Genomic DNA, 16,947 nt, shown 5'->3' on the forward strand with positions numbered 1-16,947 from the left:
GTGAAATTGGAAGTGGGATCATGTAGGGTGCACTAATGCCATGAGGCCTGGTTATGGGTAACGTGTTAGCTGGAACAAACCCAGCACACACAGCAAGCTGAAGGGGCTGGGTTAACTGGACACCGTCATGACTGGGCTCTAAGAACGTCAATGGCAAGAGAACTCTCTCACTCCCAAAGGTAATGCCTCAGATTGCTGCTTTGTCTCACAGCATTTTCCACAACAAAAAATAAAGAAAAGGAGATTGAAAAAGTCCCTTTCATTGTTGGCATATTATTCAAGTCTTTGTTTGGAGTCTTTTTTCATTCTAACTCCTGCCTCCTTTTTTCTCCCTAGACTCCTTTCTCTGATAGAAGACCAGGCAGCTGTAAATGAGAGCTGTCGCCTGAATTGTTCCCTGTTTCCCTGGGTTATTTTAACTCCTTTTGGTCTTTCTTCAGCATTGCTCAAGAGTGTCATCGGAATACAGCCAATCAGTAGTGATAGCTCTGTTCACTGACCCTTAACCAGGGCTCAGTGACCCTGACATCAAGCTCTGAATCAAAGCACACTGCAAACCCCTGTGAATCCAACATCTCCCCTCACTAATGATCTCATTTGTACACAAGGTTTTGTCTTTTCCACTCTTAAAAGCATTTATTTTAAACTCTACACTGCTTGCCATAATTAATTTGAAATGTTTTCACTAATTATTAATACACACTTAGATCAGTCCGTAAATATTTATGCAATGCTAATTTGGTGAGAAAATGTTAATCTCCAATTTTCTTCTGGCTTTCTTGGTGGCTGTTAAGATCTCATTAGCCAGTCACTGGGGCCTCATGATGCAGTTTCATGATTTCGACTTCACTGCCCTTTAAAACGTGTAATATAACTGACTAGACTGGTGCAAGGCTCTGATTTAGTGAGTGAATGGATCCCTGAGAGGCACATCTCAGTATAATTGTAGCCAGCACAAACCCATCTCCTTAAACTATCATTTCTTAACATTTTTTACTGGGAGGTGAGTTGGGGAAGGTTCTCTCGTGCCTATAAACAATGGGTTTACGATTTCACTACACACAGCTCAGAGGAGGAATCCCCTCCAAGTGCTAGTAAAGAGTTGGTAGGAAGGTTCAGGAGCACAGCGTACCAAGAATGCTGTGTGCAGCTAATTTAAGTGTAGCAGGATTTGGGCGATATAATCCAATGCTACCACCATTTTCCACTTGTACTCATGTCACATTTGATTTCGGCACCCATTGCAGATCAAAAGGTTCTTTTAGAGAGGGTGACACCATAGGACATCCAGGATTATGGTACTGGAGCACAGGTTTGTGCCTGAAATATCCCAGATGTTAGACTTGTGACATTCCCCATAACATGACAGGGAGATACTGAGCAGGGAACCCAGGTGTTTCACATTACAGGGGAAGTAAATCATTTCCAGTTGGGTTTCCAGTTACACAGTGGCACCGTTAAGGCAAATCACTACAGTTCCACCACATTCCTCTGTGCACTGTTGGAGAGTATTTGGTATAAGGAGAGGCTGGAAAAAAATTTGGATTGTTTTTTTCTGGAGAGTTAAGAGGCTGAAGGAAGACCTGGCAGAAGTACACTCAGTGACCACTTGATTAGGTACCTCGTCAGACATGTTCTTCTGCACACTACTGTTGTAACATGTGGTTATTTGAATTACTGTTGTCTTCCTGTCATCTTGAATCAGTCCGGTCATTCTCCTCTGCCCTCTCTCTCATTAACCAGATGTTTTCGCCCACAGATCTGCTGCTCACTAGATTTTTTTTGTTGTTTTTTGCACCATTCCCTGTAAGAACTAGAGCAGGGGTTCCCAACTTATTTATATCATTAACCAAAGGGTGCATGGACCCCAGTTTGGGAACCCCTGCACTAGAGGTTGTTGTGCATGAAAACCCTAGGAGATCGGCAGATACTCAAACCACCCTGTCTGGCACCAACAATCATTCTTCAGTTAAAGTCACTTAGATCACAATTCTGCCCCATTTTGATACTTGGTCTGAACAACAACTGACCATGTCTGCATGATTTTATGCACTGAGTTGCTGCCATATGATTGGCTAATTAGATATTTGCATTAATCGGCAGGTAGATAGGAGTACCGAATAAAGTAGCCACTTAGTTTATATAAAATTATGACAGGCATTAAATATAACAGATAACCAGAGTCCTTCTTCTTCTAAGGGTGAAAATCTCAAACTCTAAAAGGCACAAGTTTAAAGTGAGAGAAGGAAAGTTTGAAGGAGATTTGTGAGCATGGTAAGTGTTGCCAGGGGAAGTACATGCAATAGAAATGTTCAAGAGGCATTTAGACAGATATACCCTTTACAGGCAGGAAGGATATGTACCACATACTGGTAGAAGGGATTAGTTAGATTGCTATCACAGACAACAGAGAAACGATGGATTGAAGGGCCTATTCCTGTGTTGTACTGTTCTATGTTCCAGGTTCTATGTTTTTAGGTGGCTGTTATAGGAAGTTTGACTTTTTGATTGGAACTGTACCAAATGTGAACTGGTCACATTTCCCCCAGAACACCCAGTTTGGTTCTTTTGGGATCACTCACACTTCCAGCATAAGAATGTGGATTCAAACTCTGTTCTTAAGCATGTAATTGGTCCTGATGAAGAGCCTCAGCCTAAAGCATCAGCTCTTTATTCCTCCACATTGATGCTATCTGAGTTACTCCAGCACTTTATGTGTGTTAATTCATCCGAAGCTCTGCTGTGGCTCAGAGAGGATGTGGCAAAGTTGGAACTGCTGTTATTTGGATAGGACATTGAGTAGAGCTGAAAGACACAAGGGATTCTGTAAATGCTGGAAATCTTGAGCAACACACACAAAATGCTGGAGGAACTCAGCAGGTTCAGGGAACATCTAAGGAGGGAATCAGTCAGTTTCATGCTGAGATCCTTCATCAAGACTGAAAAAGAGGAGGCAGAACCAGAATAAGAAGGTGGGGAGATGGTGGGGGGGGGGGGTAAGGAGAAGGAGGATGAATACGTGGTTAAGTGATAGGTAGGACCAGGTGAGGGGAAAGTTGGGTGGGTGGGGAAAGAGGGATGATGTAAGAAGCTGGAAGAGATATTAGGAATCTAATACGAGAGGATAGTTGACTATGGAATAAAGGGAAGGTGGTATGAAATCAGAAGTGATGGGCAGGTCATAAGGTGGGGGAGGATAAGAGAGATACTTTATTGATCCCAAAGGAAATTACAGTGTCACAGTAGCATTACAAATATACAATTATTAGAAGAGAAGTAAAAAAGAATGAAAAATAGGTTACCTCAAACAGTCTAACAGGAGGAGTCATCACTATAGAGCCTTATGGACAAAGGTAAAAATAACCTCGTATAGCGCTCTTTGGAGCAATGCAGTTGTCTTAAGTCTTTTACTAAAAGTGTTCCTCTGTTCAGCCAAGGTGGCTTGCAGAGCATGAGAAACATTGTCCAGAACTGCCAGGATTTTCCCTAGGCTCCTTTGTTCTATCACAACCTCCAGCGTGTTCAGTTTGACTTCTATAACAGAATCAGCCTTTCTAATCAGTTTATTGAGCCTGTTGGCATCACCTGTGTTGATGCCTTTGCCCCAACAGACCACTGCATAAAAGATTGTACTGGCGACAACAGACTGGTAGACCGTGTGAAGGAGAGGCCCAGATACTCCAAAGGACCTCAGTCTCCTCAGGAAGTAGAGGTGACTCCGGCCCTTCTTTGACACAGCCTCTGTGTTGGTGCTCCACTGAAGCCCGTCATTTAGGAGCACTGCCAGGTGTTTGTAGGTCTTCACCATCAAAAGTAAAAGGGAGCAGTGCAGGCTTAGTCTTCCTAAAGTCCATCACCATCTCCTTTGACTTACTGATGATAAGCTGCAGAGGTGAGAGGGTAACCAGAATGGAGAGAGGAAATAGACAGATGATGGAAGGGAAACAGGAGGGAGTGATTACTAGAAATGAGAGAGATCTATGCCCATGCCATCAGGTTATCATATATAATATTTGCTGTCGCTTCTGCAACCTGAGTTTGGCCTCATCAGGACTGCAGTGGAGGCCATGGTCAGACAAGTCAGTATGGGAATGGGAAGTAAAACTGGGAAGCCACTGGGAGATCCTGCTTTCTACAGTGGACAGAGTGAAGGTATTAGACAAAGCAGCCCCCCAATCTGCTTCAGGCTTCTCCGATGTAGATGAGGCCACATCGCGAGCACCAACTACAAGAGATGACCACGACAGACAGCTGGAAGAACTCAGCAGGCCAAGCAGCATCTGTGGAAGGCAAGAAATATTTGACATTTTGGGTGGACACCCTGCATGAGCCCTGTATGTTTGCATCAGCAGATACACTTCTGTCCTATGATGTCCCATGTCACATAGGAAATAATAAAAGCTCATAACGAACCCTCTGTGGCAGGAATTCCCAACCCAGGGTTGCTTTATGTTCCATGGCATAAGAAAGGTAGGGATCCTTTGGTCAATGATCTTTAATGGAGCTACACGTCAGTTGTCGAATATCATTTACAGACTTTATTCAGGACCCTGAACTCATTGTCATTATTTAACCACCTTAACAAACAGATTCTCAATCTTTACAGACAACAACTGAGCATTTATTCAAGACAGTGCTGGCAAATAAATTATCCAGACACTAATCACAAGACACCTGAATTCCATACTTACTATTTTTAAGAAGTTATATTTGGACCATTAAATGTGCCTGAACAGCTTTGTGCAACATCCAGGCACCTGTGTGGAAATAGGAAAGTGGCTTTAATTATTGCTTTAGATGTGTAATCAAGAAGGCCACGCCTATTTTATTATTTTTTTCAAAGCTCCTTATTCTCATTAATTGTGAAGATTCTTGGTATTGGAAAGGCTTCAAATGAGCATTTCTTATTAGCTTGTAATTAGCATTTGCAATAGTAACTGAATCATGGTTGAGACGTTTGGCCAAATGTTTTGTCCTTTACTCACTGACTGAACATTTTTATTAAAGCAGCAGACAGTGGATATCTTAATTAATATCAGTTTGGGGCTATTTTTATGCAGTAAATTACTTTCATTTTTATTGATGTTGTCACATTGCACACTTTATGGTTCAGCGCCTTCATTTAATAACTTCCAATTCTGTCGGTATTATGCCAGAATTTTGCAATTTTAAAACTACATTGGAAGTGCTTAGAAGACGGGTTACTGACAGGGCCTAAACTATTTCACTGACATGATGCGAAAAGATAATTTGAAGTAAATCAGAAAATTCAGCACATGGGATAGCTGGGAGCAAGAGCGAAGAACCAGCAGCCCAAAGAAATATCTAAAATATTTATAGTGAATTGCATGCAATGTTTGAGTTTGAGCGAGGCAATCTATGTAGTATAGATGATCCATGGTGGAGTGTAAAAGGTACATTCATTACTTCCTACTGTTCAGCTAGAGTGAATGGATATTTTATATATATTCTTACTTGCTTCTCCTGTGGGCACATAAATATTTTAAGCCTGCCTCTTACTTGTGCGTGTTTTACTGCCTCGAGAGTAGAAAGACAATTTCCCAAATCATCTGCCTCTGTTTCAGGGGACTTCAGTATTACAGCCCTAGGATCAACCGATCTGGAGTAGTGACCTACTATCTTTAAAAGAAACGCCAGTTTGAACTAATTGACAAACATTTACACCTCAGTCTGAAGATTATTGATTCAAACCATAATCCTGCATTTGAGCACATGATCTAGGCCTTTCTTTCAGCGCAGCACAAGTCCCGTGTTATTAGAGTTCCATAGTTTTCTGTGGCCACTGAAGTCCAATTACCAAGTGCAATATCATCAAAAATAAATCAATTGGTGATTATTGTTGTAGTTCAATGGCTGTGCCAGTTACTCAGCAAAACTCCTGTCACTACATATCAAAGTAATTCATTGCATGCAAAATACTTGGGACATGTGGCACAAGGCTTTGGGAGGGTAGGTAGTTGCTAAAAATCCAGTGGATCGCAACATACCACCCCACAACTTTTCTACACTAGTGTTCACACCTGATAAATTTACGGTTAATTGCATAGTCCCTTGTGGTTTCTAGTTGTATATGGTGAAAGACTAGGTTAATTTAGTTGAACAACAATGAACCAGTGTTGCTGTTCTCAGGTAATCTTAGGCTTCAGAGGAGAGATATTTGAATTCCCAGTTCTGTTTTTGGCAGAGAGTGAGAGAGAGAGATATCAGAAATACAATTCTAAAGGTTTGAACATGTCACTAAAGAAATGTCAACTCTCCAACTCTGGTATACACGAGTCCAACAATAATGAAAAACTTGAAATATACCATGAGCCAGCTTTATCCAATATCATTACAACTTAACTTAATGACAACAAAATATATTTGATACAGGTGGCAGGTTGGTTGTATTATGTTTGAAGCAACCAGTTCAGCTTATGCGAGATACAATCTACAGCAAGTTTCAAGGGCAGTTGCAGTTCAGTTTTACCACATCTCCTGAGGATCTCTGCTTGGCTTCAATATTAATGGTGTCAACCCCTTTGTCAGAAGAAACAATCTTACCAGTGCTAGTCGCTGCTGTTCCTCCAGGAGATACAAATTGGCGTGTTCTTCCTGAGACCGGATTCTCTCTTCGGTTGTCTGCTTTCTCTTCACTTCTCCAGGGAAAGTTCCACCCTATTGAATGGAAGCTGGGATTATTGCTCATCTACACATTCTAAATCTTTTGATAAAATTCTCAATCTACGTATTGAAGCTATTATGTTAAGATCTAAATTCATACCAAGTGACAAGCTGTGGCAGTGATGCAGAGGGGTGCAGTGCACCAGGCTTCCCTGATTAGTGCAAAGTTGGTGGTAATGTAGGGAGAATGCAGAAAGCCTTCAGTGAATCATACACTCAGTGGCTACTTTATTAGGTACCCCTGTACACCTCGTTAATGCAAATATCTAATTAACTACTCATATGGCAGCAACTCATGTAAAAGCATGCAGACATGGTCAAGAGGTTCAGTTGTTGTTCAGACCTAACATCAAAATGGGGAAAAAAATGTGATCTAAGTAACTTTGACTATAAAATGATAGTTGGTGCTAGACGGGGTGGTTTGAGTATCTCTTAAACTACTGGGATTTTCACTTCCGAGGGTTAAAAGAGAACGGTGCAAAAGACAAAATACATCCAGTGAGCGGTAATTCTGTGGGCAAAAATGCCTTGTTAATGAGAGAGGTCAGAGGAGAATGGTCAGAGTGGTTCAAGCTAATAGGAATGCAACAGTAACCCAAGTAACCACGTGTTGCAGAGAGCACATCCCCGGACACGTAACACGCCGAACCTTGAACTGGATGGACTACAACAGCAAAAGATCAAAAACATACACTCAGTGGCCACTTTATTAGGTACAAGAGGTACAGCCAGCACTTGGGAAAACAACTAGTTCTTTGGCCTTCCTTGACAGGGGATTTGAGTCAACATATACTATGGCAACTGAATTCCTGGTGAGACTGCGCTCAGATTATTATACACAGGAGCACTCTCCCTACCTAAGGAAAGATATATAGTACATGCAGTAATGAGTGGGAGGACTCTTGGGATGGTGTGTTTGTCTTGTGAGGATAGGTTAAGCAGGTTCTGCCTGGAGTTTAGAAGAATAAGAGGGGAACTCAATGAAAAATGCAGAATTCTTATGGGATTTGAGAGAATGAATACAAGGCTAATGTTTCTGGTTGGAGAGTTGAGAATTAGGAGTCACTATTCTAATCTAAAAAGAAAGTTTGCTATTCTGGTTTAAGATAGAGTCATAGAGCTATGTGGCACGGGTCCTATTGCCCCAGCGACCATGTAAGCTATGATGCCTACCCATGCTAAGCCACTTGCTTACATTAGGCCCATACTGCACCCTAATTTTCCTATCTAAGTACCCGTCCATGTTTCTTTTAAATACTGTAACTGTATCCTCCTCTACCATCTTTTCAAAGATCCACCAACCCTCGGATCTCCTTTAAATATCTTCCCTCTCACGTGGAACCTGTACCCATGGGTTCTAGACTCCCATGCTCTCATGAAAAAAAAAATTCTGATCAACTGCTCTATCTATTCCTTGATAATTTTATAAACTTCTATAAGATCAGCCATCAGCCTTCTATGCTCCAATATGGCCATTAGACTGGCATAAAAACACGACCATTAAGCTGCTGCCATCCACAGAATACAACCACACTCACCTCATTAATAAGCAAGTGCTTTGAGAGGCTGGTCAAGGACCACGTCTGCAGCATGCTACCACCCACACTGGACCCCCAACAATTCGCCTACTGACACAACCGATCGACACAATAGCCACAGCTCTACATACCGTCTTTAAACATCTGGAGAAGAGGGATGCTTATGTGAGAATGCTGTTCTTGGACTACAGTTCAGCATTCAACACCATAATTCCCTCCAGGCTCGACAAGAAGCTCAGAGACCTAGGCTTTAACCCTGCCTTGTGTAGCTGGATCCTGGACTTCCTGTCAGATTGCCGGAAGGTGGTAAGAGTGGGATCCCTCACCTCTGCCCCTCTGACTCTCAACACAGGTGCCCCTCAGAGCTGTGTCCTAAGCCCCCTCTTTTACTCTCTGTATACCCATGATTGTGTTGCCACCCACAGCTCCAATCTGCTAATTAAATTTGCTGGTGACACTACACTGATTGGCCGAATCTCAAATGATAATAAGGCAGCCTATAGAGAGGAAGTCATCAACAGTGGTGTCAAGAAAACAACCTCTCCCTCAATGTCACAAAATGAAAGGAGCTGGTTGTGGATTACAGGAGAAATGGAGACAGGCTAACCCCTATAGACATCAATGGATCTGGGGTTGAGAGGGTGAACAGCTTTAAGTTCCTCGGCATACACATTACCAAGGATCTCATGTGGTCTGTACATACTGACTGTGTGGTGAAAAAGGCACAACAGCGCCTCTTTCACCTCAGACAGTTGAAGAAGTTTGATTTGGGCCCCCAAATCCTAAGAACTTCCTTCAGGGGCACAATTGAGAGCATCCTGACTGGCTGCATCACTGCCTGGTATGAGAACAGTATTTCCCTCAATCGCAGGATTCTGCAGAAAGTGGTGCAGACAGCCCAGCACATTTGTAGATGTGAACTTCCCACTACTCAGGACATTTACAAAGACAGGTGTGTAAAAAGTGCCCAAAGGGTCATTGGGGACCCAAGTCACCCCAACCAGAAACTGTTCCAGCTGCTACTGTCTAGGAAATGGTATCGCAGCATAAAAGCCAGGACCAACAGGCTCCGGTTCAGCTTCTTCCACCAGGCCATCAGACTGATTAGTTCATGCTGATACAATTGTATTTCTATGTTATATTGACTGTCCTGTTGTACATACTATTTATTATAAATTACTATAAATTGCACGTTGTACATTTAGATGGAGACATAATGTAAAGATTTTTACTCCTCATGTATATGAAGGACGTAAGTAATAAAGTCAATTCAATTCAATTCACTTGGGCACGGCTTCATGTAATTCTAGTCTTATAACTTCATGCCTGGCTCAGTGTACTTGAAGAAGTGGTGTAGCATTCTAATTAGGCTAACAAAGTCATTAAATTACTGAATTAGTACCCAGAGGCCTGGATTATTGTTCCAGAGGTGTAAGTTTAAATCTCACCATTGTAACTGCTGAATTTAAATATTATTAATTAAATACACTTCAAACAAATTTTTGAAAGATTAACACTACTGTTACCATGAAATTACTGGATTATCATAAAAGAAACACTGGCTCACTAACTTCCTTTGGAGATGGAAATCCATAATCGAGGTGCCCTATAGGTACCTCCAGACCCACTGTCACCAAACAAAACTCTCAGTGGAATTTTATTATGATTGTCAAGTGAACTTGTTAAGGCAAATTATGATTTGACAATTGGCCTTTCCAGCAATGTCCACATCCCATGAATGAATATCAAAAAGCTTGAAAGGAGAGGAATTCTTCCAATACTTCCTCAGTGTCACTATCATACTCCATGGGATACCAGCGCAAGAGGACATCGCAAAGTGCTTTACAGCCAAACCATAGCTACTACTCTAATAATGCAGGATTAGCAGTTGCCATTTTACTCTCAGCAACCTCTTTCATGCAGCAAACTTACACAGATAACTTTTGTCTAATTTGCAGGATAAAAAAATGACAGAAGAGTGAAGGAATTTCTGCCCTTTGAGGTGTGCCGTGGGGTCTTACACGTACACAGATGAACTTTGTCTCAGTTTAGTCTCTCTTTGAAAGCTCCCTTGCTGATTGAGGCTCTGTCACTGATGCCTACAATTTGAGAACAAGTACAAAGTATTTCTTTACATTTTCAATAAGGGGTAATGCTGGAGAGAAGAGTAAAGGAAGTAGTTCTGCTTTCTCACTTAATAATGGCACCAACACTGAAACACGACCGCCACAGTCAGCCCTGGTTTTGGAGAGATCTCCACTTTGTAAATGGGCCCATCCATTTTGTTGGGATCTGGCAATTCTTCCGAGGTTTTATGAAGGTTGGCAAACAGGTTTAAGTTGCATTACCAGCACCTTCTGAACTGAGTGTGGGTCAGGATATCTAAATCTTGTATATTTATATTTGTGTCAAATTCTATGAAAAAGCTCTGTGCTCTTAAGGAACTGCACTATATATTTAAAGCAATTATCCAATGAACCTTTCTGCAAAAAAATGTTAATATTAAATCGATCTGTCAACTCAAAGAGCTGGCAAAAATTTATCTGATTGCATGAAAAAGTCACTAATTAATTACCCATGCAATGCAGGTTTTTTTTTAACCTGGGATGGTTTGAACGAGGGCAAATATTGGAGTTCGCAGATGTCTGTACAATTTTTTTATATAGAAAGGAAACTACTATTCACATAACCATCAGAGAATTCTTAAAAATAACATCCTTTTATTAAAAGGGAATTAAAATGCACTTTATCAAATTTAAATTCTATTAAGAGTTAATGTTGTGCAAATTTGTCAATTAAATCACCATTAAGTAGTGATTGTGCACAGTACATTAAGAAAGGAGCTCCTTTTTTAAGCTAATTAAACTGCACCAATATCTACATGATGAGACAGGAAGCAAGCAAACCTTGTTCTTTGAGAGAGATGACGTGATATGAGCTGGACGATGGTAGTACTTGGAACTCATCAGAGCTGAAGTTTCAGAGTTCAGCCAGACAGCTAAGTAAAGAAAAAGAATGTCAGTGAAAGGGTGGTCCAGGAGATCCAAATCACGTTTCCAAAAGTTTAGGCAGAATATCTAGGAAAAAAACCATCCACAGGCATCACATTTGAAAACTAATGATATATATTAGTTTGTCCTTCCTGAATCATGGCTTCCACTTCATCACTGTGAACTACATTTATTTTCCACACTTCTTCCCTCACCCCATCTCCTGTGAACAGAGCAAGGATACAGTACTTCTGATCCCCATCATCCTCTCCAGCAGCCTCACCTTCTGTAATTTCTGACAGCTCCAAAAAGATTCCTCAATACATATACTCTCCTTCACTTTCTGCACTTTGAATGGATCTCCCTCTTAGGCTACGTCCACACTACACCGGATAAATCCATAACCGAAGCTTTTTCTCTTCGTTTTTACCCTCCGTCCACACTAAAACAGCGTTTTCGTCCCCCGAAACCGGAGCTTTTCAGAAACGCTGTCCAGGGTGTGTAATTTTGAAAACGCCACTTGGGCAGATCAGTGTGGACGGGGTAACTGGAGAAATCTGAAAATGCTGTCAGACGGCAGCGCGCCATTTCATTGTTTTCCTGAACGCTCCCCCCCACACACAAGCTAACAATTTCAGAACAGATGGCAACAAGACTGAAGCCAGAAGAGTTAGAAATGTACTCACCAAATACTTTGACCCATAACTTACTGAATAAATAAGTATACTCAGTTTGCCCTGTTTTCTGTCCTTGCTCGTATGAAGGTAGTTTACCTATTTATGCAAGTACTTCTCTGACAATAGATGTGTAACAGCCTAATGTAACATTGTATGGAAATACAAGATAATACAGATGCAGACATGTTTTACACATTTAACAAGGTGCTTTATTAATGCAACAGAGTTAATCAGTTTTTCAATGTTCGTTCATACTGTCCGTGAACTCCCTGTCGGTTACCTCCATACACTCCAGTATATGTTTTTTTTTACTTTTAAGTCCTCCTGCGCGAGAGCCAATAGCTGCCCGTCGTTTAAGTTTTTCTAGTCTGTAACTGCACAAACGCACACCGTCTTTCACGGCGAGATTTGACACCAAACATGTCAGATGTTTTCGGTAGATGTGTCCTGTGCATGCGCAGTAGGAGGGGATTCGCCGAAATATCCGTTTCAATGTGGACAGAGTTATTTTTTAAAACGCCTAGTGTAGACGCCTATCGTTTTTATGTGAAACCGGCTTTTTCAAAATTATCTGGTCTAGTGTAGCCTTAGTGACTATCTGGTCAGCTCTTCTGCACCCCCCCATCCCCCCCAACCACTAATGGCACTTTCCCATGCTGGTCTCTAACACAGAATTAAGGTAACTTTCATTTATTTGGAGTTTTATTTTTTTATTTAGACACAGTGCGGTAACAGGTCCTTCCAGCCCAACGAGCCTGTGCTGCCCAAATACAACCATGTGGCCAATTAACCTACTGACCTGTACATCTTTGAAATGTGGGAGGAAACCAGAGCACAGGAGGAAACCCACACCGTCACAAAGAGAATGTACAAAATCCTTACAGACGACAGCAGGAATTGAACCCAGATCACTGGTGTTGTAATAGCATTAAGCTAACCGCTATGCTAGCCAATATTAAAAAATCTAGTGGCAATTTAGGGGCAAGATATTAAGTTCTGCAAACACATTACCTGTACCGGTGGTGGGCAGATTCAAAGGTATCTTTCAAAAGTGGAGCAAACGTAGTTACTTTTTTTTAGTGTTGCCAGGAAGAACATTTATTGTTTTATTGCAAAGTCACTAATTGCCCTGGAAAGGTGATGGTGATCTGTATTCCCAAACAACTGCAATCTTTCTGTCTAAGGTGCTCTCAGACAGTTGACGAAGGTAGAGCAGTAGATGTAGTGTATATGGATTTCAGCAAGGCATTTGGTAAGGTACCCCATGCAAGGTTTATTGAAAAAGTAAGGAGGCACGGGATCCAAGAGAACCTTGCTTTGTGGATCCAGAATTGGCTTGCCCACAGAAGACAAAGAGTAGTTGTAGATGGGTCATATTCTGCATGGCGGACAGTGACCAGGGGTGTTCTGCAGGGATCTGTTCTGGGACCCCTTCTCTTCGTGATTTTTATAAATGACTACGATGAGGATGTGGGGGGATGAGTTAGTAAATTTGTTGATGACACGAAGATTGGTAGTGTTGTGGATAGTGTGGAGGGCTGTCAGAGGTTACAGTGGGACATTGATAGGATGCAAAACTGGGCTGAGAAGTGGCAGATGAGTTCAACCCAGATAAGTGTGAGGTGGTTCATTTTGGTAGGTCAAATATGATGGCCGAATATAGTATTAATGGTAATTGGCAGTGTGGAGGACCAAAGGGATCTTGGGGTCCAAGTCCATAGGAAACTCAAAGCTGCTGCACAGGTTAACTGTGTGGTTAAGAAGGCATACAGTGTATTGGCCTTCATCAACTATGGGACTGCGTTCAAGAACCAAGAGGTAATGTTACCGCAATATAGGACCCTAGTCAGACCCCACTTGGAGTACTGTGCTTATGTCTGGTCACCTCACTACAGGAAGGATGTGGGAAGTATAGACAGGGTGCAGAGAAGATTTACAAGGATGTTGCCTGGACTGGGGAGCATGCCTTATGAGAATAGATTGAGTGAACTTGGCGTTTTCTCCTTGGAGCGACGGAGGATGACAGGTGACCTGATAGAGGTGTATAAGATGATGAGAGGCATTGATCGTGTGGATAGTCAGAGGCTTTTTCCCAGGGCTGAAATGCCCAACACAAGCGGGCGCAGTTTTAAGGTGTTTGAAAGTAAGTACAGAGATGTCAGGGGTAATTTTTTTTTTACAGAGAGAGTGGTGAATATGTGGAATGGGCTGCCAGCAATGGTGGTGGAGGCAGATACAATGGGGTCTTTTAAGAGACTCCTGGATAGGTACATGGAGCTTGGGAAAATAGAGGGCTATGGGTAACCCTAGGTAATTTCTGAAGTAAGTACATGTTCGGCACAGCATTGTGGGCCGAAGGGCCTGTATTGTGCTGTAGGTTTTCTATGTTTCTACGTTTCTAGTTACAGATTTCTGAGGAAGAGTAGGAAGATGCATCTTTCTGTGCCGTAGGATTTTTGGTAAAAAGTCCATTCAACAATTGCACGCCAACAGGCCGACACATCATCCAAAATCCAGAGGGAGACAGGATAGGTCTACAAGGATATAGATTGGAATGATATCTTCTTAAATTGTTTTCTTTGATGTAGCAGAAGACCTAACCGTGTGGTTCTTTGAGAAGATATGAACATAAAGAAACATCCCCTACAGTAAAAGCTTGGTTATCTACCTTATCACTTGCTGTAGTTCTCCCTAGTAATCAACACCACAGATGGTGCATCTTGGCCAAGACTGGGGCGCTAACTGAGGGAGTGCTCAGTATTGAGAGTGGCATGGGAGCGGCTGGCTGACATAGGGGCAATATCTGAACAGTACTGAGGGAATATCTCAACCATAGCAGCCAGTACTGAAGGAACATCTGGCCTGACAGTGGGGTGGCACTGAGGGAGCATCTAGGCATCCCCTGCTGCTCTCCATTCACTTAAATCCATCTCCTGACCTGCTGGGTAATTTTGATTGCCAAGTCATTGGGGAGTTGAGCAGAACAGTACATTTTCTTTGCCATTATTCTATAACCATTACATTATTGATTACGCAGGTAACTTGACTATTAACCAGCACATTCCATCACCACAGTTTCCAATGAACAGAGAACGTTTACTGCATACTGAAAGGAAGATTATTGTCTGGATTGTATTGTAAATGCAAGCAGGCTTTTTCCACTGAGGTTGGGTGAGACTACAACCAGAGGTCATGGGTTAAATGTGAAAGGTGAAAGGTTTAAGGGGAACGAGAGAAGAAGCTTATTCACTCAGAAGTTGGAGCGAGCTGCCAACACAAGTGGTGGATGTGATTCCAATTTCAATGTTTAAGTGAAGTTTGGATAGGTAGATGGACGCACGGGTTGGATGGCTGTAGTCTGGGTGCAGGTCAATGGGATCAAGCATTTTTAAATGGGCTAGCTAGGCTGAAGGGCCTATTTCAGTGCTGCAGTTTTCTATGACGATATTCAGTTTCTAAGATTTCAGGTACCTGATGAGAAAGCAAATTGCTCTTTGTTAAACTAAATTTCTGAGCTTTGACTCCAGCAGCGTATATTATACCTTGCCTCCAATGTCTTTTACTGGCATTCTAGACAGAAGAACCAGGGCAAAAAGGGTCCTTGCTTTGAGCAGCACCTTTGATTAGTACTGAGCCCAAAATTATGATCCGAAAATATCATTGAATGAGGTGTTGGTTAAGGCCCACTGTATTAGTGTGTGAAAGTAGTCTGTGATGTTAATGGCATTAATGGTTTCTGGGGCTTGCTGCTTTCATATATCAGATGTAGCCTTTTTACGTAAACTGAGTTCCTAAATATTAGTACTTTCTAGAGCACCTTGGGAACAGGAAATCTCATGATCAACTTTTGCTCAATACAGATTCATTTAATTATCAGATGGACATTGAAAGACACAGTGAAATGCATCACTTGTGTTAGCAACCAACACAACCTTAGGATGAAATATTGGGCTAGAACATGAAACTCCCATGATCTGGAGTAACCCTGGATTGGTTCTGAATACTAGAACACAACCTAGAGGTCATTATTAGAGAGTCATAGAGTCATAAAACAGGACAGGAACTGTACAGGAACAGGCCCTTTGGCCCATCTAGTTTGTGCCAAACTATGAATATACCTAGTCCCATCAACCTGCAGCTGAGCCATAGTTCTACATACAGTACACCTTTCTTACATGGTGAAATCGAACCTGCATTCGCCACCTCCATTCCACACTCTCAGTATCCTGAGTGAAGTAGCTCCCCCCTTATGTGGACTATGACGGGGAAACTTCTTCGTTCAGGGTGGTGAGAGAGGGAACGAGCCATGGCAGTGTAGCGGTCAGCGTGACGCTGTTAACAGCTTGCGGTGTTCCAGAGTTCGGAGTTCAATTCTGGCGCTGTTCTGTATGGAGTCTCTGTAGGTCCTCCCCCGTGGAATACGTGGGTTCTCCCCGGACGCCGAGGTCTCCTCTCACAGCTAGGTTAATTGGTCATTGTGAATTGTCCCGGGGTTGTGACGTTGCAGGGGCAGCATGGCTCGAAGGGCCAGAAGGGCCTACCCTAAGTGGTATCGCCAAATAAATTTTTAAAAAATTAAACATTTTACCTTTAACCCTTAACCCATTACCTCTAGTTGTAGTCCTACCCAACCTCAGTGGAAAAAGCCTGCTTGCATTTACCCTATCTATACTTCTCATAATTTTGTATACCTCTTTCTCATTCTCCTACACTCTAGGAAATAAAGTCCTAATCTATGCAACCTTTCCCTACAGCTCAAGAAATCAAGTCCTGGCAACATTCTTCTAAATTTTCTCTCCACGCTTTTAATCTTATTGATATCTTTCCTGTAGGTAGGTGACAATACTCCAAATTATGCCTCACCAACATCTTATACAACTTCTGCATAAGATCTCAAGCAGATTTCTTTTCTCAATGTAAGTACGTACATTCATTAGCTGCATTTAATAGAGCTCAAGGCATAAACTGTTCAACAGGAATTTTCTTTCCTCGGTGAGCTGTTTTGCCGCTGCTGAGAACTGGAATACTCAGCTGCAAAGGTAATTTACATCGGCTGAT

The 16,947-nt window shown here is 42.0% G+C and overlaps 1 protein-coding gene across 9 annotated transcripts in view; it reads right to left on the minus strand.

Moving 5' to 3' along the window:
• LOC140718907 (serine/threonine-protein kinase Nek8-like) overlaps positions 1-16,947 on the minus strand; it is a 168,264-nt gene that overhangs the window by 68,514 nt on the left and 82,803 nt on the right. For 8 of the 9 annotated variants that reach the window (XM_073033197.1, XM_073033198.1, XM_073033193.1 and 5 more), the window contains 2 exons: positions 11,129-11,220; positions 6,565-6,678 (listed from right to left, as the gene is read on the minus strand). In XM_073033197.1, coding sequence (XP_072889298.1) covers positions 6,565-6,678; positions 11,129-11,220 — 206 coding nt within the window. Of the gene's footprint in view, positions 1-4,691; positions 4,758-6,564; positions 6,679-11,128; positions 11,221-16,947 lie in introns of all 9 variants that reach the window. The other variant, XM_073033199.1, reaches the window with a different exon arrangement.

The sequence above is a fragment of the Hemitrygon akajei genome, chromosome 30, assembly GCF_048418815.1.
Source record: "Hemitrygon akajei chromosome 30, sHemAka1.3, whole genome shotgun sequence".
Classification (NCBI taxonomy): Eukaryota; Metazoa; Chordata; class Chondrichthyes; order Myliobatiformes; family Dasyatidae; genus Hemitrygon; species Hemitrygon akajei.